Source organism: Andrena cerasifolii, chromosome 11, assembly GCF_050908995.1.
Source record: "Andrena cerasifolii isolate SP2316 chromosome 11, iyAndCera1_principal, whole genome shotgun sequence".
Classification (NCBI taxonomy): Eukaryota; Metazoa; Arthropoda; class Insecta; order Hymenoptera; family Andrenidae; genus Andrena; species Andrena cerasifolii.
Window position 1 is genome coordinate 9,310,192 of NC_135128.1, and position 25,960 is coordinate 9,336,151.

Below are 25,960 nucleotides of genomic sequence, written 5' to 3' on the forward strand. Positions count from 1 at the left end.
GTATCCATTTGGAACAATTTATATTTGAAGACATTCTTAAAAGACATATCAAGGCGTCGTAATATAATGTTTTGGTGAACGCGCATTGTAAAATGTATATTTACAAACCATGATTTTTGTTTCACGACGTTAAATCTTCGTCAAACATGATCGATATACAAAACGCGCGGCAGGCTTGGCAAAATGGCCAGATTATACATGAATGATAGATGCCAGATGAATTGACGATTAGAAAAACGTATAAAAGAGAACAAAAGATCGTGTCGACGGCAGTTTCGGAGATTTACCGTTAATCTTTCAGAAGCTAATATTCGCGCTCTTATCTATGTAGATGCAGTATTAAATGCGTCACGCTAGAAATGCACGTATACTCCATTCTAAGCGTGAAATCTGATAAATTATAAGTAAAAACGAAGCACTATATCTAGCATATTACGATAACTCATTTGTGGGCGTTTAAATGTTTAAAGCACTTATTTCAGGATCATTTAATTGTGACGTTTCATGATCACAATATTCAGTATGTATTAATAAATATTCTATAAGTGACTTCCTTATCAATAAGTATTAACATAAAAATTGGTAAAAGTTCATGGTACGATTGTGAAACAAATGAGTTTGTTGGAACGTATTCTGGTATTTGTCAGCAATGTTCGGGCCCCTGTTAATTTGATTTCTCTTTACTGTGTTTTACTTTGATTAGTACCCTTTCGTTACTTTCCTTCCTCGCCGATTATCATGTATGTATGTACATTTTTTCTTAACAATATACACCTCTGAAGATAGGAACAACCTCTTTGTTAATCGTTTCTCTAGCAACAAGAACAGCGGTAATAAATTCCTGAGTTTCGAAAGATTTCCATGCCATCCTTTGCGCCACCACCGACTGATCAGTGCGCGAACTATTGTCGTCGTTATTCAGAATTATCGATAATATGGTCATAAAATTTTTCCCCTTTACATAACGAGTTACCCTTATAATTACCACAACGCTTCCTTTATAGTCTTTCACTCAAAAAGCTTGGCGAAAAGAAGAACGTAGCTCTCGCAGACGTAAGGTCTTAAACGACCAAATCTTCTAAGAAATTGCACGGTGATATTTGGTAACTTAATCACGGCGAGATACTTCTCTCCTTTCTGTCTCAGGGTCCTCTTCCACTTCATCTTGGTCTTCGTTATCAGTCCGTTCACCTTCTTCGGGACCTCTCGTCCACCTAGGAAAAATCATTTACATACTCCGCTCTCCTGTAAATTCAAGGAAACGTGTAATAGTAATTTGGCATAAGAGTAACCTGATCAGCGTCTCCGGAGATCTATAGAGGAATATTAATTTGGCGAACAAATCCTCCTCGAGGCAGAGTTCCCCGCTTTCACGGACCAAGTAAATGTCCAAGCATAATCGAAGAATCCTGTCCACGTAGGGCAGGTCATCGAACATAATCTTCGGCGCCATTTCACTGACTATCTTCCTCATCATTTGGCTTATAACTATCACCGCGGTGGTGTACAGCCCCAGGATTCTGTGGGAACACACGAATCAGCGAATTCCACTTTGCTAGAATCCGATGGAGTCTGGTGGCTCCTCGAAACGTACCCGAAACCACTGATAAAGCTTAGCCCTTCAGGGAACGTCTTATCGTTGAATAGGAACATCATGATGTACTTGCAACTGTTCAGGGGCACCACCTTTAAGCGCACATCGTAAAGAGCATCGTCGCAAACCTCCTTGACAATCCACCATTTCTGATGCGCACAGCATGTTGCATCGGTAGTCAAATTTAGATTGATGCTCCTGTATAGATCGTACTCTTCTGCTTCGTCATCTCTCGATGCTGAAAATTGGTTGCGCAAAGGTCAGGTAAAATCATAGCCAACTCCTTCGTCCCACAATCGAACTTACGCAGTCGCATCAGCTGAGGGACGACATCAGTGGTGCGACCAGTTACTTTCAAGAACTTCGGGAAAACATTCAGCAGGGTGATTGTGCTATTTGTATTAGTGGACGACGCGTTAGCCGACAGCATGTCAGCTAACGTCTGCCTCGCGGGATTGAATGTTCCGTTCACGAATGGCAGCAAATGTATATCCTGTATTTTCGTCGTTACCCCGCTGGCGTCTTTCGCGTCTGTCTTTCGAGACACTGTCCATTCCACGTGGACGACGACAGTGGTGCTGTTATCTATTAATTCTGCTTTCAGCCTGCGAGAAAATCCGTAGAAATATTGTGCGCAATTACAGAGGGATAGACTCATAATTATCACAGCGCGTGCCAACTCTACCTGTCCAAGTCCGGAGGGGATATACTCCATAATTTCCTGGAGAATCCACTCAGCTTCGCGGCAGCTACATCAGAATGTATATAATTCTCTAGGAAAGTGACCGCGGATCTGTCTTTCGCGTATAGATTCACAAATCTTTTGTACTCAGCTTCGCTGTACTCGATGATGTCGCTATTTTGCGCTGACATCGAGTAAATCGGTTCGTAGGGGCCGATTCGTATCTTCATTGAAACATCGTATGGTAAATTCGAGACTCCAACCGTGCCGCCGAGTGCAAATAAAAGTAGAGGGAACCATATCAGCCCGATGATGAAGAAGAGGGCACCACCCCCGACCAAATACTTGCTCATCTGCTGCTTCTTCACGCCCCTTGGTTGAGGGAAATCTGCTTCTACCCCTCGCATACACTACAAATTTCATTTGTTAGCAACCTGGACGGACAATAATATAGACGAGGTCGTGAGACTTACCTTGATCTGGTAAATACTGGCGAATATATCTTCCATTTTGAACCAGTCCATTATTGTCATCGAAGTATCGGTCCAGATCCAATCCATTACTGCTCTCAGCTCAAAAAGGAATGGAACCAGCATGAATCTGTTGAAGAGTGAACGTCAAGTTGTTACTTAAGACATGGTGCAAAGAGTACTTTATGGATTTAATGAATGAAAAGTATTCTGACCCTTTAAATAGAACGTAGTTGACGATGCTGTAGTTCTTGCATAGGAAGTTACCAAGAATGCGCGTAGGATATCCCTGTCGAAGTTGATAGGCTGCTAACAAGAGGTAGAAACACTTCATCATGTACCACATTTGTGGTGGAAGCCTCTCATTGAATTGCCTGGGATTATCAAGAATTTTTGAGCAAATGAAATGGTAGAATTTCAAGAAGAAATTGAAGCACACCTTTACCTCTCAGTTACGCTTGGTAAAATGAAGAACATCCAAACGTGAACGCCAAATATTAGACAGTATTGGAAGATCAGCTTGCCTAGGATCGATTTCCTCAAGAACAAAGCTCTGTCGATGACTATCAGCGCGAATTGCAACAACAGCATCAATAAGAAAGGCATTGGAACTCGATTTTCTTGAAAGTAAGCTGTGACACCCCCATCGCCCTGCTGAGTCTAAAAATTCATAAAAAAATTAGCGTCGATCTTAGGAATTGCAAAGCACTTGCCAAGAAACCGGGGCACGTACGCCGAACGCGGAGAATCCAAAAATGAGCAGCAGAAAGTTGAAGAAATCACAGAGGAACATGTACGCGTACACATTCGTTTTCTCTTTGCCAGCAGGGCTAAGGATTTTGACGAAGAAATTTTTCATCGGGCGTATGTACTTGTTGACGCTGAAAATAAATGACGATACTGAAATAAACGCGAGGATATATGCAAATAAGAAATTTTCAAACCCTGATTACGTCATGTCCATAGCTTTATGAAATTTCTCGTTCTGAAGATTCAGTTCTTCACCCTGAATTGTAACTAGTTTCACATGGTCGTCAGTACCGAGCATAGTGGTCTGCATAGTTTCATTGTCCCCTGTTACGTTAATACTCAGAGTCCTTCCTTGTGGGGTTCTTACGTAAGTGCCATCTCTGGATAGAAGAAACGATAGCTTTCCTTAGTACTCGTGAAAGAAACATGGCAATTAGATTTTTCGAAAATTCACGTACTCCGTTTCGAGCACGCGTGACACGGATTCCCCTTGACCTTTGTTCTCGGGTGGAGGCTTCGATGGAACGATGGTCAAATTCGAGGGGATGATTTTTCTTGGTTTCAGGGTTGGTGTTGTCCACTGTCCCAAAGACTTGAGCATAAATCTAAGAATAAAATTAGTACCACTCTTTCTGTGCCCCGCACGCCACTCTTCAAAGGTTCATACTGAAGTTTACCTATGGAAGAATACCATGAGCAGGAGCAACAAGTCCCACAGGGCATAATTGGGTTTACGTTCCACTCCTATGATTCTGGGCGTGAAAAGGGGATTGTTCGGTGTGGCATCCCGGTTCCAAGGCAACAGTTCCAATTGGAAAATGCATTTTACTATGACAATTACCTGAAGAAAGTCCAAGTCACTTGATTGATCAATTGTTTCATAGGATACATAATATAGTGATCGAGGGAACTGCATTTTACCTCGGTGTAAGCGATCAGCGTTACCCAAAACGTTTTCGAGGGTCGTGGAATGGTCAACGAACCCCAGCAGAACACCATCAGAGGCAGAGGCGTGGATAGGACAGATGCGTTTTTGATTTGATGAAGGAACACCATGAAGTAACAGAGCAGACTGGAGTGCGCAAGAATGCCGAACCAAATGGACGCCAGCAATTGTATTATCGGTGGTTGATCGACCTCGGACAATTCTGCGCCTTCGTCGCCGGACTGGATTGGCGGTAGCTCGGAGGAAAGCCTGCTGCGTGTGTGGAAAATTATATCAGTTACATCGAACGATCCGATGAGACGTATAAACATTAACTCGCGGAAGAAAGGAAGTGTTTTGCAGAGCGTGGAGATTTCTTTCTTTCGCGATGCACTAATATCGAAAGCACACTGAAAGCTCAGCTAGGGACCATCGAGTGCAGAATTCCATTGTGATCAGAAGAAGGTATTTTCATCGCTGTTTTATAAACACAAGAATTCTTCGCGTCGTTTTGGAAATCACGTTTACGTCTAAATATGAAAAAGAGCAGGAGAAAGTTATCGGATTAGCATGCCGTGTGAGGGGATTAGCGTGCGAGGGATGCATTCGACAGCCAAGTGAAAATGTTCACGAAACATTCCCGATACCTGGAGGAGGACATGTCCAATCCTCGCTCCAAACTTGGCGCCAAGATTCGGATGTGAGGAACCGTCAGCGAGCTTCCTTTCCTAGCACAGACAATACTCCTCTCTTTCTACGTTTATTTCAAATTACACTCCTAAGCTGATAGAAACGCGAAGAGGATTCAGGAATAAGTAAATGGAAAAGAAAAGGATGGACTTACGGGGGAACATTTAATTCGGGGCTCATGCTCCGTTTGGTTAATCTTTCACGCCACGAGTCTAGGGTCCTGCTCGTCAAAAGGGACATCATGGATCTCTACGAACTGAACCACGTTTTTGTACAGGATTCGTGGTTTTCCCATGCGGTGTATACTTTTTAGCAGGAACCCGGAACGGAACAGAAATGAAAACAACAAACGAAAATAACGAAACATCGTTCCGGAACGGAAACAGAAACGAAACGAAATTCTTAATTCTATTTCAGGAGTGAAAACGATATAACCGAAATAAAAATTCCGGTTAATAACGTTATTATTTTGCTTCCGACGCACCCTTTATGTTAAAAAATTTCAATTGAGCGCATTCTGTGCTTTCGGATTTTTTACACAGTGTATATAATATATAATTATAATGTATAATATTTTATAATATAACTACCAAATGCAATAAAATTGTTAGAAATAAGCTTATATGTGTTTTTTTATAAATATGAAATAACCGGTGCGGAACAAAATTTGTTTCCCGTTTCAATGGAAAGGAAACATTTGTTAGCAGGAACAATATTAACCGAAACGAAGCAAAAAAACACTTCGTTCCAGGTCCCTGCTTTTTATTAATATGTTAGTTGGTGGGAATCGTTCAGAGCACTCTGTACGGCATCGTAAGCTTTGTTAATGGAGGGAAAGGATCAACAAAGGAGTTTCATACTTCTTATAGGAATCTAGATTAGCGAGGACATATCATTACCAAACAAAAGAATGAAGCATTTTCTACCAAACCTTACCTCTGCTCCTGCTGCGACTGTTGGCTGGGTCCCTCGCCGGCATCGCAAGTCTCCTGGATATTTCCGTTACTTGTCGATCTGTCAGAGCGAGCACATTTACTACTCTAGCTTCTACTAGGTCTCTACTACCTATGGCTTAAATAGTGGAGGGCAAGTACGAGCTATTTCTTCTTGCTGGGGCCTCGAACGTTTTCATCAAAGATTGCCTACCTGGATCAAGCACAACACTACCAAAGCTTCGAAAATCAGTTACCGAAACTTCGCAATCTAAAGCTACAGCACCTCAGGATTAGAGGGAACCCCCTTGAATCACTTCCTCAAAAACAATATCCTCCAACTAAGCGTCTAAGAGCAGATACTGGGAGAAGCTAGAAGAGACATGGATGTCTCCAACTGGTGTTTTCTACTGTTCGAAGTCTTACCTTCTTTTCAACAAAGGTATCGGCTGCCACATTTGATTGATACCCAATCGTATTCCCATCCTGAAGTCTGGTTTCGCCTGCAAGTTAAACAATGAAAGGAAACTCGCCGAATAAAGCAACGCAATCGTGGTTCCTCTGGTTCTATACCTTCAGCAGTTTCTTCTCCTTCGATAGGACCTTGCGGATATATCTGTAATCCCGCGAGAATCTGTTCAGATATGTCGTCATTGACGTCAGGGCGCTGTTGACCATCACCAGCAGAAATTTGAAATACGTCGCGACCGGGATCTTTGACGTATCTTCCTCCTTTTCCTCCTTTTTGTCCTCTTTGCCCTCGTCGTACTCGTCATCCGACGGATCCGGCGTTTTCGCAGGACCTGCCACCGATTCATCCTTTTCTTCGGTCTCGATGTCTGCCGACGTGAGGCTTGTCTTATCGCCGCCCTAATTCAAAGAACGTGCCACTGCGTTTATTACTGTTCTCGCTTCCACCAGGTAGCTTCCGGTACGTGGAACTTGAAGACAATCATATGTACCATCAATCGACAGCTAAAGAGAAATGTGTAGTAACGATAATTAGTGTGTAATTGATGGGGACTTGTCGCGTTCAAGTTCTGCGTACTGATCGATGGCTGCTCGTCATCGAAGATTACTGTATTATTAAAGAAAGCGTTTGATTACGGTGCTATAATTGCTGTAACGTAATGGAAAACAAATTAAGCGAATAGTCGGGAGGCGGATTATGTACACCAACGACGACGAGCCTCGCTGTAAACGGCGACTACAAACATTAAGGAGGAACGACATATAAAAAAAAGGAAAGAAAATGGCGCGAGAGGAACGCCACCGCTTCTGTTTTTACAAAGCTGGAAGATGCGAAAAGAAAGATAGTAATCACTGTAGAATGTAAGCGCTGCAATAACTAGCGGATAACTGTGTAACTCATTAGACCTCTATGTCGTTCTGTTTCGTATGGTCATCATTGTGTTAAACGCATTGGACTCTAGCGAGCCTCGCGATTAATATTTTTAGACACATCAGTGTTTTACCTGTTCGTGTTCGTGTGTGCGATGCAATGATTCGTGTGTACTTCGAACCAACGATAAAAAAAAAACAAAAAACAAATAGACATTGTCCCAAGGGAATGACGAGTCGGCGAACGATACAAACAAAAAATAGGAGAAAAAAAAACAACGATACGAGATGGTAGGACGAAAGCTAACTAAGATTGTTAACGGGTTTAGAGAAACTACGGCTAAAAGAGACATCGATGATCGACAACGTATTAGGAACAACGATACAATGCATAGTTGTAAAAAAAAGGAAAACAATGAAGAATATTAAAAGAAGACGACGTCGATGGTGGAGCGTATAAAACAGTAAACAAAAAGAATGACGAAGGAAAGAGTGGTGGACAGGTGAGATAAAAGTAGAGCCTGTAGCAGTGACATGCAGCCTTTTATGGGGGATCTCACGTCGGTGGCCATTGCAGTGTCGGTCTCGGAACGTGCACTGAGATAGGACATTGACGATTTCTTCCTAGTCAACGGTACTCTCCGTCGGCGAAGCCTCAGCGCGTCCTTTTCCGTCCCTCCGTACATGGCGACGTGCGTCGCGATCTCAATGTCTGTCTTAATCAGCGTGTTCATCAGCTGCAACGACCAGACTTTTTAAAGCCATTTCTTTCCCCTCCCGAGACGTTGCATTCTGACGTATTGTTGTCTGCCCGATGACTCCTCGTTTGGCCAGGGGGTAATAAAAGAGAAACAAACGGGGGCGAGGGGGGGTTGCGTGGGGGGGGTGGAGGGAGTAGATTGACAGATGTAAGAATGTCAGAATTTATGCTCGCACGAAAATAAAAAAGTCGTTGGTCGCACGGTGAGAAGTCAATCGTCGACAATGATCTCGGCTGATGATCCAGCTAACATCCGTTCGATGAGTGAACAGAATTTTAACCGAGTTGTAATAAAGTTAACTGAGTTAACCGAGCTCGAAGCAAGTCTTTGTGGAGTTAACAAAGTTAACTGAACTCGAACCAAGCTAAAATTTGAGTAAACTAAAAGATGGATTGATTTAGAATCGAGCGGTGGAGGTACATATGTAATACTTGTTCGCGTGGTACATCAGAATTTCTCGGTGGATCTAACATGCCGATTGGGATTAGTAACATTTCGCTTTATGTCGAATGTTCACAGCAGACAAACCAAATTCTAGTATAGTAATCGCTCGGAACGCAGAGCACAGTACTTCTGTAGCGAGTTGACGAAATGAAAGACAACGTACCTCAGAGATGGTCATTCTCCTGCCGCGCCTTTCTTGCTCTTGGTGGCGCTTCTGTTCCTCCTTCTCGGACTCGGTGTCGGGGATCAAATCGGTGACGTCGTCGTCGTCCAGATCGTCGAACATGTAATAATCGCCCGATCTGATAGCTGGTCAAAAGAAACGGACCCTTCTGAACAATTGCGAGAATCGTACACCATCGCTTACACTATTGTGTCAAAGCCATGCACGACGATTTGTTAGACAGAACAATGGTGCTCAGAGAAAAACCATTTTTCCAAAAGTTTTGCGCTAAATGTAAGACAGAATACATTCATTAAATCTATAGAAATCGTTAGTAATAATCACGCAGGCACGCACGCACACGCATGTACACCGCAAAAATTATATCGTTAATTCGCTGGACAGTTCGAGCGGTGTATAGAGACTTATTTACAAACGTGTAGCTCTGTAAAAGCACAAGGATCGTTAGTAAGGATGTGGACGTCTGTAATTGGGATAAGGCCCAGTAAAGCTGCGAAACAAAAACGAAAATATTCATTTACCCTCTCTGTTGGTCTTTGGCGCGCGAACTCTGTACAACGGCCGTGCCCCTGGATAGAGAGTATCTGACAGAAAGAAAAAACACAAAGTAGAGATAGAAAACTGAAAAACAGTGCGAGAATCGTCTCCGCCGTATCTTACAACAATATACACCTATGTTACATTTAAATTAATCGGAGGGCCCTCGAGTCCTTCGCCGGCAGGTACGACGGGACGATCTGTCAAAAGAGTACGTGGACTTTTAGGATCTCGGTCAATCACCCTACGAAAGAGGAAGTCTCATTATTCGATGAGGGAGGAAGGATGATGATTGACGCGAAAGCAGGATTCTAATCAAATAAACCGATGTACGGAACAGAAATTATATACATCTATACCAAAAGTCATTTAAGAAGGAACCCGTTTCGCGCATGTAGAACGAGCTCATTGGCTCGGAAAAAGCGTTGGTGGGGGTACAGCCAATAGTGGCTTCTCCCGGCACCAATGAGCATCAACCTGCGCAGAACCGGTCTAAACTCGTCGGTCGGCAGGTTCCTTCTTAAATGACGGGGAGTTAGAGTCTAGAGTAACAGAAGAATATGTACATCCAGTTTCCAAATAGAACACATCCAACAGAGATCGATAGAGACTCGACGAAAGCGTACAACATAAAGATACTCAGAAACAAAGAAACGATTCTAGAGCGATCGATCGAATACTTTCACACAGAGTCTCAAGGTAAAGACACCCTACCGATTTTCCCTACAGAACTCCGGAGGATCTGAAGATCGAGGAAACTCTACAGAATTTAGGATCAATAAAAAAAACAAAGAACTAAAACGAGAAAGACAGGGGTGCATCGTAGATGATCTATAAGGTGCGAGTCGCGGAAGCGTATGTACAGGACATCGTAGCGGATCGACGACGACGATCTTGATCCCGGGTGTGTCGTTACATGTGTGATGAGATTGCGGGGAACGGGATGCGGTCGAGACGATCGACTGCCGTGGTGTCTGGAGCCCGTTCATCCACTGTGGCGCGATGAAGCTGGATTGACGTCGATGCCTGATCGAGGAGTTGAGCGATCGATCCGGGGGCGCTCGGCCATAAGGCGGCGGCGAGAAGACGGGGAACGTCTCGTCCGGCGATGGCCCCCGTGGATTCAGCTCGCTACTCGGCGGGGAACCGAAAGATATACGAGTTGGCTCGAGGTATCCTTCGAGACTCACTGTCATGACCGCGGAGTTCGGGGTGGGTGCCTGCAAGAGGGACGCAGCACGCGGTGTCAGCGGAAGTGGCCCGTCGTCATCCTCGTCGACCGGTGTCTGATAACCCTGAGGAGGCGTGTGACCGGAGGACACGCACGAGGACACGCTGGAAGACCTCGCCAGAGGCGCCTCCCCAACTTTATCGAGTGCATTAAATATAGAGATTGGACGTTAGGGCGTGAGACGTCTGCTGGTGTATCTACGTCGGGAGTTGGGCTACTGCTTATCGCCGATTGCTCGAGGACACGTGGAAAAGCAAAGTGGACATTAGGGTACAGAGAATTTGGTAGATTTGGGTAGGCTTCTGGTTCCTCACTCCCGGAGAACACGCGGACTTTGGGACTGACAAGTAAATTGGGGGTTAAGATACAGAGTAGTTAAAATTGGCCAGGTACTGGAGGAAGGTGTTTACGTCCCGTCTGTGATTGTTCCATATCCTAGACAACGATTAGGAAAACTGGAGTGGACCAACTTACCAACGTAGTGCGTCTCTGGTTCTCTGTAGCTGGGTCCTTGTATCTTCCTCTGGTTAGCCTTGATCTTGTCCATCTTGTATTTCAATTTCTGCAGCACGTTCGTCTCAACGTTGTCTTGAATCTTGATGCGCGTCTGGTGCAGCTCCTCGAGCAGCTCGGCTCCGCGAGATGCCAAGACGCTCATGGCTTTGGTTTCATCCACTATGTGGAAGAAGTAGTAGCTCTTGAATAACCGTTTCTGGAGTAGCAAGAACCCAAAGCACAGGCCATCCCAGACCATGCCTATGTCCTCTCGAGGTACCTCGCAGTCGACTTTCCCTAATACGATTTCGCTGGCTGAGCTTCGGAATTTTCTTAGGCAGGTTATGCCAAATAGTTGGACCAACATACAAGCTGAGACTTCCGGCTGGAATACCACATTTCACTTGCTACTATCCTGTCTAATTTCCCTGAATAATGCATAAAGCGATGGAAAGGCTTACCTGTTTGATCAGCACGCAACCTATACCCTGAAGCAACGCTTTCGAGAATATTACGACCACGTTGTAGCCGAGCAACACATTCCACCATTTCAAGATCGTCTTCACCGGTCTCAAGTAAAAGTCGTTACCCTGCCAGAGAAACACGAAAGCACCGATCAAGTAACCCAACGAGAAGAGATTGGTCCTCTTGGTTCCAGCCAGGAACATGATGGACAAAGTGATCCACATGAGGCTCATCAGTACGCCACGCTTTAGGATGTCCAGCCACGAGTGGATGTGGGACACGTAATCCTTCACAGGGCTCACGAAATTTGGCTTCTCCAGATCTTGATAGACGGAGAAATTGTGACCAGCTGGGAACTCGCTGTTGGTTGCAATGCTTCGTTGCTCAATTCGGAAAACCAGGCTCTGTCTGGCGATCATCATCAGCAAAATAAAATCGCCTGGGGGTAAATAGAAGAACTGTCGCATCACTAAATCTATAGAAACGTCATCTCATATATCAATCTCAATCTTACACATCAATTTCCTGGGATTAGACGGGTGGTCAGGGTCGGGTAAGTACATCCACTCTTGCAGCCTTCTGAGTATTTCAGAGTTGCTCCACGGGTAGTCTGAAAGTGAGCAACGATCAAGTTATCGATTATTCCAATGTGGGCGGTTCTACATCTTTAGTTTGCTAATGCTCAATGACCTATACAGAGCCAAGAAGGCGGTGCCACGATAAGGAAGTACTGAATGGGCAACAGAACTACAACGAAGATCTTGAAGAACGGCCAGATCTTGGAGATGGTCCTTCTTTTCAGACAGAAGAACAGTAGAAGCCAGACACCATAGAGAACCGAATAGAAATCAACCCTGTTGCCGATGAGCGCCACAATTCCTATCAGGCACAGTTCAACGCCGAATTTGTAGAACCCATAGTTGAAGAGGAATTTCAGACACTCGGGCATGCCCCTGTCAGCGTCTGCCCTGGTAATCGATGGGAACATAACTTGAGGAGTGTCTAAGGGCTCGTGCAGCTTTTGTCGGTGGAAGCATTGTCGAATCCGAATGACTTTCCTCAGAGTGGTCACTACCATGATTCCTATGTAACCCTTCAACAACTCTGCGAGCTGTCCTGGCTCAGCTTTCTTCACGCCAAACCATTCTGCTATATTATACACCGTGTTGTTGCTTGCATATGGATGCTGAGTAGGATCCAAGTGTCTCTAGAAATCGTAAAGCATCGTGTGTCTTCTTGCCAATAGTTTCTTGGACAGGGTTGCAAGGTACTTACTGTACAATTAACGTCCCAGTTATTGTGATGGATGTACTGGATCTGGTACACCATTTTACCGACCATTAGGAGAGCGATTATGGCGGCTATCGCGTTCACAGTGAATATTTGAATGTTTCTCCTGGAATTGATCATTACTGCCACTATCACCACGAAGACAAAGTTAATGGCGCACACCTGGAAAGATTCATTAAGAACACAGAAGGTAATTAGTCCTGAGTTCGATCGCCAGGGTGGGTTGAACTTACATCATTGACACAGAGAAACATCACAGACAGGAAGATGATCTTTTGCATGTGGATTTCAAGGAAGAGCCAAGAGTAATCGTACAAATTTCGCAGGGAGTTCACTACTTTGCGGAATAACGCGAGTCGGTCCAACTTCGACATGTCTGGAAATCCGTAATCCAAGTCAGAACACTTACTTTTCACTGAAAACGCGACGTCACTTACGTTTCAATTCCCGCAAGGTGTACTTGGATTTATTGTCGTCTTCCGCGACGAAAACATCTCTCGGAGTCGCCGGTGGCATGCTTAAAGTCGGCGAATGCCCAAGGCTCGCTCGCCTAGGAGAACTCCTATCGCTTCTAGAATTTTTTTTACCACAGCTGTGATTCCAGTCGTTCAATTTCATGAATTAAATCGTAGGCATACTAACTCTAATCTATCGATCGTTGTCACTTCCAAGAAATCTTTGTGAAAGTAATGAATTTGGAGGACTGTAATAATGACGAAGAACGTTGGCGTCAATAATCGAACGAAGAGATCTTTGGTCGCATATTTCTCCAAGCCGATGTCCATTTGCAGGTCTTTGTCGATATGCAGGTAGTTCCAGTACTCCGGGAAGTTGTCGAATTGGTAAGTGTATACGAGGATCAACATGATTACTGAGTATCCAATGACAGTGATCCAGAATGGGTACACCATCTTCCTCCAACCTGACCAGGATATCTGTCACATCAAAGCATCGTGAAAGAAACTGTTGCAGTTATTTATAACTTGATTAGAGAAACATGTTTCCTCGGGCGTACCTGGAAAGTAATGATTAGGACAAGGAAAAGGGACATGTACACGATCCTGAAGCACGTCATACGTTCGCCAGTGATGCCGCAAATGAAGAGCATAATGGCCACGACTGCGATCCAGAACTTGGTCAACAGCTTCTTCAGAAGTACACCGACGTCTTTCATGAATTTGCTTTTGATTTCTGGCGCCTCGTGGTTCATGGCTGTGGTGGCTGTCGAAACAGAGACGTGCAAAGGAGCCACCATGTCCCTCAATGCTGAAGAACGTCTCTGCCTGGTCCTCTCGGCAGTGTATTGTCGCATGGTTATCCAGAACATTGATATGAAGAGACACTGGAAACGATTTGTCAGGATCGGATAAACGTCACAGTGAATCCTAAACTAGAAGGGGATCTAGAGATGATTTTTACTTTAACTACTAAATGCCAACGGCTGAGCTGATCAGCTTTGCTGAAGCCGATCTCCGACATCTTCATTCCGTTTATTTCTGTCGGTAGTTCTTCTTCAGTCAGATCCATGCTGTAAACGTACTGCCCGAGGAGTAAAAGTGTGGCGTAGAGAACGATGAAGGGAGAGCACTTCATCATTGAGGCGCGTTTATTGGGCACCATCCAGAGAAGCAGGGCCCACAATAGAAGTGCGAAGGTTGTCCAACTGTGATACATTATGCTCCACGTCTGACAAGTAGAATAATCAAATTGAACAGGTGCGATCTTCAGAAAGAAGTTGACTATTCATTCACTGTGTCTCACCATCATTATGATGTTTGTAGCGAGGTAGGACGAATTGATTATCAACTGGAAGATCGAGTACACAGCCATGATGATGTGTTCGATGATTCCAGAGTGTTCATCTGGTGCACCTAAAAGGCACCTTGTTAATTACTAAATCCCCCTTCTGTAACTTTGTCTGGCAAGGCACTTTACCTTCACTGAGGCTCTGCATCTGAATACTGTCATCATGATGACCGTCCTGGACGATGACGCTTCCAGTGGAGTCCTGAAGGAGCCCCGTTCGTCCAGACCCGAACCGCATCAGCTATTCGTGAAAATCGAGAAAGATATTCTCCACGTGTCTCCAGGGAATCTTAAATACTTTTGTTCCTAATGCTACTTCCCCTAAACTCGTGTCTCCTGAAGCGAAATCTGTCTTATCGGACGTGCACATGCAAGCTACATGAAATGACGTGATTTCACCTTCACCACTAGCTAGAATGACGATCCTCGGTGGAACATGGTCCGAGAGTAGATTAATTGAGGAGTGGTTTTTCAAAAGGGCACATTTCCGCATAGAATTTTTTTAATAACTGTAAAAAAAACTGTGGTACCTACGTTTACTTTCACTTCAACTTTTCAAAAAGAGAATTAAACCTACTTTCTAGTGCTTTTTGCCACTGGGGGGTGTAATTTAACATTATTAAGGCGATGCCATCAAAATTTGCTTCGAGGTCAAGAATGGAAATATGCCCTTTTGAAAAACCACTCCTCCATTCAGATTTAAGGCTGGCGATTGTTAAGCAAGTGTGGTGACTAACTAGAGTAGTTTATAGTAAAAAGTTAATCAGCGTGTGGAGAGTGTGCGAGATCGTGTCCGACATGTTAGCAGATGGATTGCTGATGGAGTGTGTTGATGAAGGTGATCGCAGTGATAATCAAACGTGCAAACTTAATCATTATACGTACGGGTGTGCGCTCGTCGGCAGGTGGGAACGACGAATTAACGATCGGCCTCTAAAACAATGGCAAACTAAACATAGCGGCATCCAAACGGAAAAGGAATTTGCTCAGCGTTAAAGAACAACCGGAAATCTGGAAGGCGACATCAAATCAAAAGTCTGGAGTTACCTGAAGGGGAATGAGTCGATAAGACGGTACTTTCTCCGCAGATTAACATCAACTTTCGGACCATTCGATAGAATATAGTTCATCGAGAAGCCGGAACTTTGTTATACTACCTTTGTCGCGTCGGAGAGAGTCATTGGTAGAACAAAAGTCTTGAAAAGTGTGACAACTTAAAATTAGGTGAACCAGTGGCTAAATTTACAGTCGAGTTGTTGCGTATACTGGGTACTATTGTTTCTATAATCAACTTTCTACTGTGTAATGCAAAGATCGAAGCGTGGCTAGGAGAAATATCGGGAGAACTCGGCTCATGCAGGACGATATCCTTACGCGAGCTTTCCGCCGCGCCGACTGCCACCTCTGGGACGGTGTCCTCCGCCTAATGGAAACGTGTCTGGACAACGGAGTGTCCAAATTCTCCAGCCTGCCGCTTAAACGTTTCACTTTCTTCGCCTGTAACGCCTCGTTAGTAAAAGCAACCTTCTTCGAAGGAAAGTGCGTGTTAAAAGATACGTCACAGTACTCTGGAAGGGGTTAGTTGAAAAGCTGAGGAAGCTTCGATCGTGTTACTGTGGCGACACCGATGTTAATTAGTCTCCTTAACCAGAAGTAAGTTAATCGAGTTAGTAACAGGCAAACGGTGCGCAATCTGTGACGTTGGAACGTTTCATAGTCAAGTGAGGCTTCAAGAGGGGAGCTATTAATTCATTTCACAGTCTCACCAATCACTTTGCAATACCCAAGCTTTCCAAATAAATCAAGGTGTCATTATTATCAAATACTGAACGATACTCAGGGTTCAATCTTGCCTTAGGGTTCAATTAGAATCCCATGGTCCGACTAATTTCAATCTCAATTACCAAAAACACTCCGCTATTGCAATAATAAAGGGGCGCAAATGACCTACTCACCGGTTTTTTACTGAGAAATTGCGATTGCAAGGCCAGAACGTAGTAAAGCCAGAATAGCCTCAAGCAGTATCCATAAATCAACCAATCGGCGCCCTGCGTGTACTCCACGTTCCGTGGATCGCTGCAATTCGTCTGGTAGATCGCTGCGAGGGCGAAGTAACGCTGCCACGTGCTGTTCAGGGGTATTATCTCCTGAGGCAGTTGATTCTGGTAGCTCAGCAGGGTCAGGATGTGAAGGGTGACGACGACCATCACGATCCTGCACAGCACAGCGAAGCCTTTTCGAAGTTCCTTGTTGCACGCCCACCAAGTGGCGGTTCCTAAGAAGACGAGGAAGTAGAAGCCACCCTCCACGGATGGTTGCAAGGCTGCAGTGATGCATAGTGATGCCAGGACCACGTAGGTCCCGACACGTCCTAGCAAGTTGATTATCTAAGCACACAGGTGTACGTTAGTCTATAACAGGCTTCGTAGGCATTGTAAATTAATGTCACGAGGAGATCGAGAAGCTACGGGTTACTGGAGCTCGGAAAAATTAAAGAGGGTTTGGTCAAGGTGCTACTATACTGGAATTCTTTGAACAAGTGCCCACCTTCGTGGTTCTGTCTTCGGTCTTCTTGGACGTGTCACCTCTTCGATGCAAAGAGGGGTTCTCCTCCTCATCAGTCACGGAGCTTTGGCTCAAGCAACGGCAGATGAAGTAGATCGCCACAGTAGTGGGTAAAATAACTAACTCCGGCGTCAACCAGAAAAAGATCTCCCACAGTGACGCGCTATCTAGTCGTACAAACCCTATGTGCCTGAACGCCACTTCCAGTGATTCGCCTGAAAGTGGTCGACACGTGGTCATTAGGGTCTGCACGTGACTCATGATTTTACAATAGAATACGACAAGCTCCATTCGTATTTTAGCATTTTCCTTTTACGTACAATTCTGAAGGAAGTGGCCATAAGCTGGCAGCGCCAGTAAAACTATGTGGAAGGTGAATTGACTGGTGGTTGTGAGGAAAGACAGGCCGATGCAGGTCTTCAGGTACAGACCCGTGTGACCAGCCATTGTTCTCGCATTTGGTATTGGTACGTGGGGCGAGTAGAGCATCATGCCCAAATAAACGAGGGACAGTCCCACTGGCCTCCATAGTATACCTGTTTTAATGGGACGTTGACGTTGATACAGTAAAGTCATTATTTAGAAACAATTAGCTCTCGCTATGCTATGTTACTACTTAAAAGGACAGTCGTTTCGCGACCTTTTCCGAGCGGTATTCGTCACTTCGCCGAAGCGCATTTCATTCCAGAATAGAGATAGGGAAAAGGAGCGACGATTTTTCACTCCTCGAAAGGTCAGCTCTAACCTAGGGAGTTCTATGATAAAACTTCATAAGGACTGACATTTGGATCCCTCGGAATTCCTCACGACGAGTTTCAATTCACCTTCACGAGCACCGAAAACGTTCATCCGTGCTCCGTCACTGGTTTCCGAGGGTGGGGCACATGTGAGAATAATTGAATCGAAACGAGGCTCGACTCGGGACGTTAATCGCTTTCGCTCCATTGAGCAGTGTCAACTTAATCCTCCGACTGTTATGACAAGCAATGTTTTGCTTCTCAGAAGGTTCCCATTGAAATTTTCGATTCGGAATATTTCGCTCCAATTTGCACAGTGCCCGCGCAAAACCACTTTCTATTCGCAGAGCACAGTCTGCTTACTATTCTCTCCTTCGCGTGCTCAAAACGAAAAGTTTGAACGGCTGCCAAGCGAACTGAAGTATTGTACGCGTCTCTGCGCTCCAGCATCCCGAATTGTTCGATCGCTTCATTATTCCAACTTTCCTGTGGCGCTATACTACGCTTCTGTCTTAATTGGATGCAAGATCGAAACCGGAACAGCTCGTTATTGGGAACAGCTCTCTTATAACGCGTAGACATTTGGAAAAACGAATTTCGCATGGTTTCTTCGCGTAGCATCGTTAATGACAGCAAACCGTGGTCGGCTAATTGCCCCGTTCGACTTGCACCACAAGATAATTCGCGCGATAACGGCGGAACGTTCGCCAGTCTCGTAATTCATTTCTTTCCGACGGGTGATTCAGGTCAGGAGATCAAAGTGGCTCTCGAAATTGCCGCGGCAGATAAAAAGGCAGTTCAAACGAATTGGAGCTTCTTTTTACAGCAATACTCAAGAGAACGATACACGCGGAACGGATGATTTCTGCTTTATCAGAGACAGTGTTCGCAAAAAATTGACAATAATCGTGGAACTTAGGAGATTTGAAAGCAGCCATGGGTTAATTATAGACGATGCTTGCGAGCCGAGCTTGAACGTGTCCAGACGCTGTCACCGTGGAATTCTGGGCTGCTTTCTCAAATTTATACCTGCACACTTGCCGGCTGAACTTCCGACCGCTTTCGAAAAGCTCGTTTTTTATTTCAATTAAGTGCAGATCGCAATGCAGCGGTAACTCACAGTGTCGTTAATAAGGCGGCTTGATTGTTAGAGAAAAGACAACGTAGAAACGCTATCTGGAAACAGTGTGACGCATCGTGGAACGATCTAGCACATGTGGCCCTCTGATAACGCTCTGATAATTAATGACAGTATTAAAATTCACACGGTAATAAGACGGTCAACATGTGGGCACTTCGACTTAATATATCTTTCAAGAAGTTTGCATTACATTTTTCTACCGCGCTGTATGTCACATTCGACTAGGTAGTTAACGGAAAAATGTTGGTCTGAAGGAAGCAACTTTGCATTTCTCGATTTCTCTATTCGTCTATTTTTGGTTCTTGCCTTGGAACCACCACTGCCTTTCCAGTTTCTCACGATTTACTCGCCTTCGATACAATCGGCATGCGAGACCCGAGGTCGTCAGTCGATTACAGACCGCTATTATTTTAACATAGTGATGTCACCGACAGATCCAACGCTATAATTATAATTCATCACTCGCCGATCGTGTGTCTACCGTATGCTTCTCAAAATAATTAGAACGTGAACCAGCTGTGTGCAATAAATAAATATCTAGTTCATTTAGGTGGAATAGCTCCGAAAAGTGGCTTTCCAATTAAACTGCGAGGAGTCGTGACACTCCAATTACTTTGAAGCCCAGGTGTTTGCAATTAGAAATACAGGTATTCGCGAACTTATGATCGTATGAGCACTCACATCCCGTCAAGACCGCCGGTAGAATGACCCTGAGGAGGGCCACGTTCAGCCAGTACTTCGTCATGCCTCGATGATCGCGGATGGCCTTTCACCCTGAAACAGATAGAGGAGAAAACGTGGCTCGTAAAGCTGTCCACCGTCCAGGGCTGTCAACATCTCGAAATTTTGCAGCAGCAATGTCAGCTCTGGCGGAATCGATACGACACTGCCGCAGTCGAATACCTTTAACCTGGTTTCGTCAAGAGACGTAGCGTTGGCCTTCTCAGATTCATTCTCCGCTTTTACAACCAACCCTTTCGATTTTACGATCGCATATAACTGCAATATTGAAGCCACAACGCGCCACTTCCACTGCGGTCTTTAATTACTGCAGGATTACAGGAGCAGTAAAGTTTGCTTCGCCTGTGTGCATGAGTTAATCAATTTAGTGACTAATCCTTGATTGAGAAAGTGTAATATTCATTGCATGAGTGTAGAGCGAAGTTTCGACGAACACTACAGTTCAATGCTTATTTAACACTTATACCAGAATATGAATTAAGGGGGTATACCCGTTTGAACCCTCGGAAAATGTATACATTTTGTGGATTTTTTTACAAGTCAACGGTTTGATGCAGATTTCCCGTTTTTTAACTATGTTTACATAGTATTATGAACTACTTATAAAAAAAGTTTCAGTTAAAAAACTATTGTTTTTCGGAAGTTACGGATACATGTCCGAAAGTCTCTCGATTTTAGACGGCTAAACGGTGGCCCTAAAAACTCGCGCTACGTTCAACCAATTTACTTCAAATTTTGCATGCAGAATCATAATAAGATTCCACATCGTCCAACGAAGGCTTTTTTTATTTCGATTCCCCGTTTATTATTTATAAAGGAAAAAGGTGGATTTTTCTCTTAGAAAAATTTAACTTTACCTTTGATCTCTCACCATTTCTTTATTTTTCAAAATTTTCAAAATCGCCTTCGTTGGACGATGTGGAATCTTATTATGATTCTGCATGCAAAATTTGAAGTAAATTGGTTGAACGTAGCGCGAGTTTTTAGGGCCACCGTTTAGCCGTCTAAAATCGAGAGACTTTCGGACATGTATCCGTAACTTCCGAAAAACAATAGTTTTTTAACTGAAACTTTTTTTATAAGTAGTTCATAATACTATGTAAACATAGTTAAAAAACGGGAAATCTGCATCAAACCGTTGACTTGTAAAAAAATCCACAAAATGTATACATTTTCCGAGGGTTCAAACGGGTATACCCCCTTAAGGGAGAAAATAGGATTCGTTGATTATTTTTAGCAACGTAATATCATTTTCCAAATAAACTTTTTATTTTGTAACACCTCAAAGCAATTGTCTCTGAGAAGTTGGTTTCGTGCCAATAGTTAAGGGTGCCCAAACACGTCGGATGTGCGTGCACACCATGTGCACACATTTCCTGCTTCCGTATAAGATTTCACGATGGAATGGGTGTTTCGTTTTATGGTACATGTTTCCCTGCTCGTTTCGTCCTACAAATAATTACCAAAAGCAGGTAGCTACACAACTTTGCTATTTCCTATCGATTTCTTCGAACACAGAGACTCAAACTACTGTTTCAATCCTGACGAAACCTACACCGTTCTCTTTTCCTTGATCTATATTCACACCGGGATCGATGGATGAAGAGCGAGAGTGGTGAACTTGAAATCGGCTGACAAAGCGAGTCTGGGAACGAGAGGAGCTCTGGTTGAAGGGAGTTTCGATAAAGAGGCGCGCCCAGCTTAATTATCGAGCAATTACACGAGGGGGTGGACACCGCTCGTTTCACGAAAGGTGCGCCTGCCTGTTTTCAGAATGCTTCGCCATCGCGATACAATGATAATAGAGACTAACTAAATATACACAGATGTCCATCTATGTTACGACCATCTCTGAAACAACTTTCATGGCAATCCAATATATTTGCAGAAACACAATAGTTTGACCCAGATGAAAGAGGTGGCTGGAGAATTTATTGGTGCCGTAAAGCCATTATGACACGTGTAATTCCTTGGAGGCAGAGAACGGCGACAGTAGTAACATTTACGAGATGTTGTACGTGGAAACACAATAGCCTTATTCATCCGCGAACGAAATAAATGGGAACTGAACGCAGTATTTTGAAACGATGCGAAGAGAAACACGTCATTGTTATTATCTAACCATGAAGTTTTAGCCATTGGAGTCGACATAATTGTTGAAATAGCGTTTTTGTTATAATGCCAGTCGCTAGATAGAACTTCCTGTTGACAGTGGGAAGTATCTGAGCATCGTCACGATGTGCTGGCTTCTGCCATGCATGGTTTATTTCAAGGAGCAGAGTTTTGGAAGAATAGTGGTTTTCATGCGATCCATTAGCGAGTTTCATGAGTTCTCCCATGGATTATCTTATCGAGACCTAGCTGGCCACGGAAAAGGTGGAGTAACATCCCTTTTTGATACGTAACAGATTGGCAGCAGTGTGTACGATCGATGAGATACGTGGATGGGTACACAGAATGATATATTACTTAAATGGCATTGGAAATCAAATGATCGAAAAGAAAATTGAAGGAACACAATTGTGTGAAATTTCACCAGTACATTAAAGTAGAATTAATATTCATTTAGTAGCTGGATTGGATGAATAGACATTCATTCAAACACAGTGCGTGGAATCCTAGAATCAAGATGTTCAGCAGCATATGCAATCAATAGTGACCATGAATAGCTTTCCAGTAAGTACATACACTTGTGTCGCTTAAGTACCTCAGCACGTGAAGCTGCATTTTAATCAACCACATGTCATCTTGCAGCCACTAAACCGGTCTGAGAAAATGTATGGTGATTTAAGTGACATAACTACTTGCCATTACTTTCCTTTCTGCAATTTGGTTACTTAAGACTTGTTAATTAACTATGTGCAACATTTTTCATTATATCAGCCGACACCCTTCAGTGGTTCATGTTTCGCTTCGTAATTAATTATTTTCTCATCATTATTACTAACTTGTTCAGAATGCGATTCGCTGGGACACGTGCTACACTTGCAGAATTAATTTCAGTATTATTTTATACAGTGAAGCAAACCTTTACACGAGTACAGAGGTGAATCATTATCTTATCGATCTTCGGTTAGGAAACAGATAACAACCCATTGGGAGAGTTTAATAGGCCATGGAATTCTGAATCTGATCCGTGTGACTATATCACGTTCGCAAGTTTGTATTTATATTCGTCAGGATGTGTACTTTCTCTACATTGTAATATTATTAGAACGCAAATGTAGCCTATCTCTCTTCCCGCCACTTCGTATTCATTGCAGAAAATATTTTCTCTGTCACTGTTTAAATTCGCAAATTAAAATTTTGATGTTGCCACAGAATAAAGAAATAAAAATTGTAGAATTTTATCGTTGTATCGGAAATATAGTATTTTTACGCACTGTATCGTTTTCTAACAATACATAGTACACTAGATAAAAATATAAAATTTAAAAAGTACGGTTGGCAACCCCTGCATTACCGTACACGACAGTGAAAAACGCAGTCGGTCGCGGATCATTAATATTCCCCAGTTTATTGCGAATCGATGGTCATGACAGACGCATCGTGGAATCCCGATAATTTCAGCCCTCGTCATTCTACACTCAATCGACTCGACTTGTATGGAAAACGTCATGCACACACGATAGTCCGCGGCCGTTAGTGAATGAACGTCCAATGCTATCCGCTATGTGATTGATTTTGTATAGCATGACAATCGTGTCGTCCATTGTCTCCCATTGACCACCCTTGGTCTTTCATTAAGTTACCATAACGAACTAACTACAACAAGAACTACCTTGTAACTGGTAATAAGGGACAAGTAGGAGGTAGGTATCTCCTGCCTCTTAGATTAGATCAGTATTTCCTCATTAAACCTAATTTAATTAATACTCATCAAATGTACACGACGAGATACCACGCATACTGGAGTAATGGATACTCCAAAACCTTTTTATGATACATCACGAGCTATTACACGTAGAGGTCTTCCCGGAATAATTACTTCTATCTCTACAAAGAGCTGACGCTTTGATTCCCTTCCGCTACACGCTACTAAATTCCATGGACACCCATTTACAAAGAAACGCGTACACGTTGCGTGCACCTTTGCGTGGGTGCGTGCCACACGCGATAAGGGAGTTGATTAAGGGAGTGCAGAGTACTCGTAACAGGGTGGCCGCAATTATTCGGGATAGTTGGATTTCCTGATGACTTGATAACACCCGATTAACAGAATATTTAAATGCTTTACCTAAATACAGGTTGTAACTCTTGTCAATTTTGTTGAAAGCAAGCTAGGGGGTTAACAGCTACATGGTAGGTGTAATTTGCAAATTACACTGTGGAAATTGACATCTGAATCGCATAGACTTGTATCCGTACTTATACATTAACTCAAGGACCTTCCTAGTCCCCTCACGAACTGAAATTTTGGCAAGTGTCAAGAAAGTGCCATTAACTCGTGAGCAGCCCTCTTGTATCCGCCTGCGAGTTTTCAAATTTTATGTGAACAGTCAAGCTGCCAAGTTAATGGTATCTGCCGCGTTATCGCGGCCAACTTGAAACAGAGTCTCATTCATATTCGCGGAAGGTAAGACGTAAACAAGGAAAAGTAATGGACACTTGCGATGATTCATTATCCTGAAACCATAATCGAGCGCTCCGTAATTTAGAAATCGACCAAACATCGCGTTACACACTTTCGTCCCTGTTCCTCGCCTGCTGCAACGCGGCTCCATAATAAACAGATCGATGGTCGAGTTTCGTGGACGGTGCCAGCATTTCGATCCCCGCGAAATCGTAAACCCGCGAAATGTCAGCGGCTTTACGAGCGATTCGCGTTCCACGCCGACGAAACGGAGCTCGTTCCACGGGTACCACGAGTATGGCAGGGACACGAATTTCGGAGTAGTAGGTCGGAGGAATTGGACCGAACCGGCTTCCGCACTTGCCGAGGAATCTTAATTCGCCCTCCTACGATCGTAGAAAGCTGTTCACCGAACAATCGCGATTTGACATTCACGGTTCGGGATCTACGGCGCACAGTGGCGTACTCTGACATTGGCAGGTGCTGAGCAACATTTCCAAACGAATTCGCTGTCGAAGCTAGACTTCCAATTGCAACCAGCTCCTCGTGAATCATTGTTACGTCACCTACACCTGCCACCGCTGTCAACGAAGAGAATCGGACCGCATAGAAAGTATCGCTGTTCAAGCTGGCCCTGGTGATATCATTCGCGCGTTACTCACGGTATGTATCGACACGAGGGTAGCGAGGTGTTGCAAGTACAGAGGCGTGTGCAGTGTTCACAGACACTCGGACGCACGCACGTCCAGTCACCGAGCCCTGAGCTGAGTATCACCGGACAGCTGATGGGAATCGACTGCTAGGAACCGGTCGCACACAGGAGAACCCGCGGAAAAAGGGGTTCACCTTGAACGATACGATGGTGGCTGCGTTTCAGAGCATCCCTCTCGCAGGGCTCCTCTCGCCCAGCTGTCTGTCAAGCGATCGAACCTCGAGGAGAGCAACATGCGCCACCCGGCTTCAGCACGCGCGAAACGTCGTCGTGTCACAAAACTGTCAACGTTATCCTCGATCACTTGCGGCTGGCTCCGCGCTCGGCCTTTTCGCAGTCTGGCACGCGCGGGCGATAACGTTGGTTAGGGAATCGATCACGCGAACGCCCACGGGGGCGTCTTTTGCGACGAGGATCCGCGGATCGCACGATCCCGCTCGAATCGCCGTCATCAACTGACTTCACTCTTTGATCGCCGAGCCGGCTGGACACTGACTGCCGTCCACCGAACCAGCTTTCTACGCCCGTTTCTGGCGTCGGAGACCCGCGCCTGCGTGGATCTCTGCGTCATTTGCCAGGAACGTAGCTAGTCTGCCGAGAGATCATTGACGAGCAGGCAGTTTGCTGGGACTGGTCGGATGGTTTTGTTTACTACGATAGATCGGCGATGGAAGTAATTCATTTTGATGGGCTGACACAGTGGAGCGTTAACTCTGTTGGGCGCCTTGATGTCTTCACTCGTACAGAGTGATGGACGGCTGGTGGAGCTAAGTTATTTCGGAGCAGTCACGAGGACCAAAGGAATCAATGCGTTTTGGTCAGCTGTCTTCGGTCCTGACATGTCTAAAAGTAGAATCAACACGTTGTTCATCGGATTGCTAGCAGTTCTGGATG

General features: G+C 44.3%; 1 protein-coding gene across 2 annotated transcripts; it reads right to left on the minus strand.

The window, feature by feature from the left end:
• Positions 1 to 3: 3 nt before the first annotated feature.
• Positions 4 to 25,581, minus strand: Piezo (piezo type mechanosensitive ion channel component). Of its 2 annotated transcripts, XM_076823268.1 has the most exons (39): positions 25,201 to 25,581; positions 19,722 to 19,814; positions 17,483 to 17,698; positions 17,145 to 17,377; positions 16,553 to 16,984; positions 15,972 to 16,124; positions 15,483 to 15,530; positions 14,727 to 14,838; positions 14,553 to 14,662; positions 14,211 to 14,477; positions 13,807 to 14,133; positions 13,434 to 13,726; positions 13,229 to 13,362; positions 13,025 to 13,167; positions 12,777 to 12,953; positions 12,192 to 12,708; positions 12,016 to 12,111; positions 11,498 to 11,940; positions 11,016 to 11,421; positions 9,295 to 9,357; positions 8,753 to 8,898; positions 7,945 to 8,121; positions 6,617 to 6,913; positions 6,470 to 6,546; positions 6,048 to 6,125; positions 5,069 to 5,149; positions 4,418 to 4,694; positions 4,174 to 4,337; positions 3,955 to 4,101; positions 3,700 to 3,876; positions 3,480 to 3,627; positions 3,192 to 3,406; positions 2,962 to 3,120; positions 2,750 to 2,876; positions 2,280 to 2,686; positions 1,901 to 2,199; positions 1,595 to 1,832; positions 1,293 to 1,520; positions 4 to 1,214 (listed from the first exon to the last, which is right to left on the minus strand). In XM_076823268.1, the coding sequence occupies exons 2-39, from the start codon at positions 19,783 to 19,785 to the stop codon at positions 1,109 to 1,111; spliced, it is 7,782 nt and encodes a 2,593-aa protein (XP_076679383.1). In that variant the 5' UTR covers positions 19,786 to 19,814; positions 25,201 to 25,581; the 3' UTR covers positions 4 to 1,108. The 2 variants fall into 2 exon arrangements, with proteins under 2 accessions (XP_076679383.1, XP_076679384.1); XM_076823269.1 differs by lacking the exon at positions 15,483 to 15,530 and having other exon boundaries at positions 15,972 to 16,094; positions 25,201 to 25,580.
• Between the last annotated feature and the right edge of the window lie 379 nt (positions 25,582 to 25,960).

Bases quoted from the DNA above. Each gene is read 5' to 3' on its own strand.
- Piezo (XM_076823268.1), bottom strand. From the start codon at position 19,785: ATGACGAAGTACTGGCTGAACGTGGCCCTCCTCAGGGTCATTCTACCG. The intron at 15,531-15,971 runs GTAAGGATATCG...CCATTGTTTTAG, and splicing joins CGGCGCGGCGGAAAGCTCGC to AGGCCGATCGTTAATTCGTC. The intron at 2,877-2,961 runs GTCAGAATACTT...ACTCTTCAACAG, and splicing joins AACTACGTTCTATTTAAAGG to ATTCATGCTGGTTCCATTCC.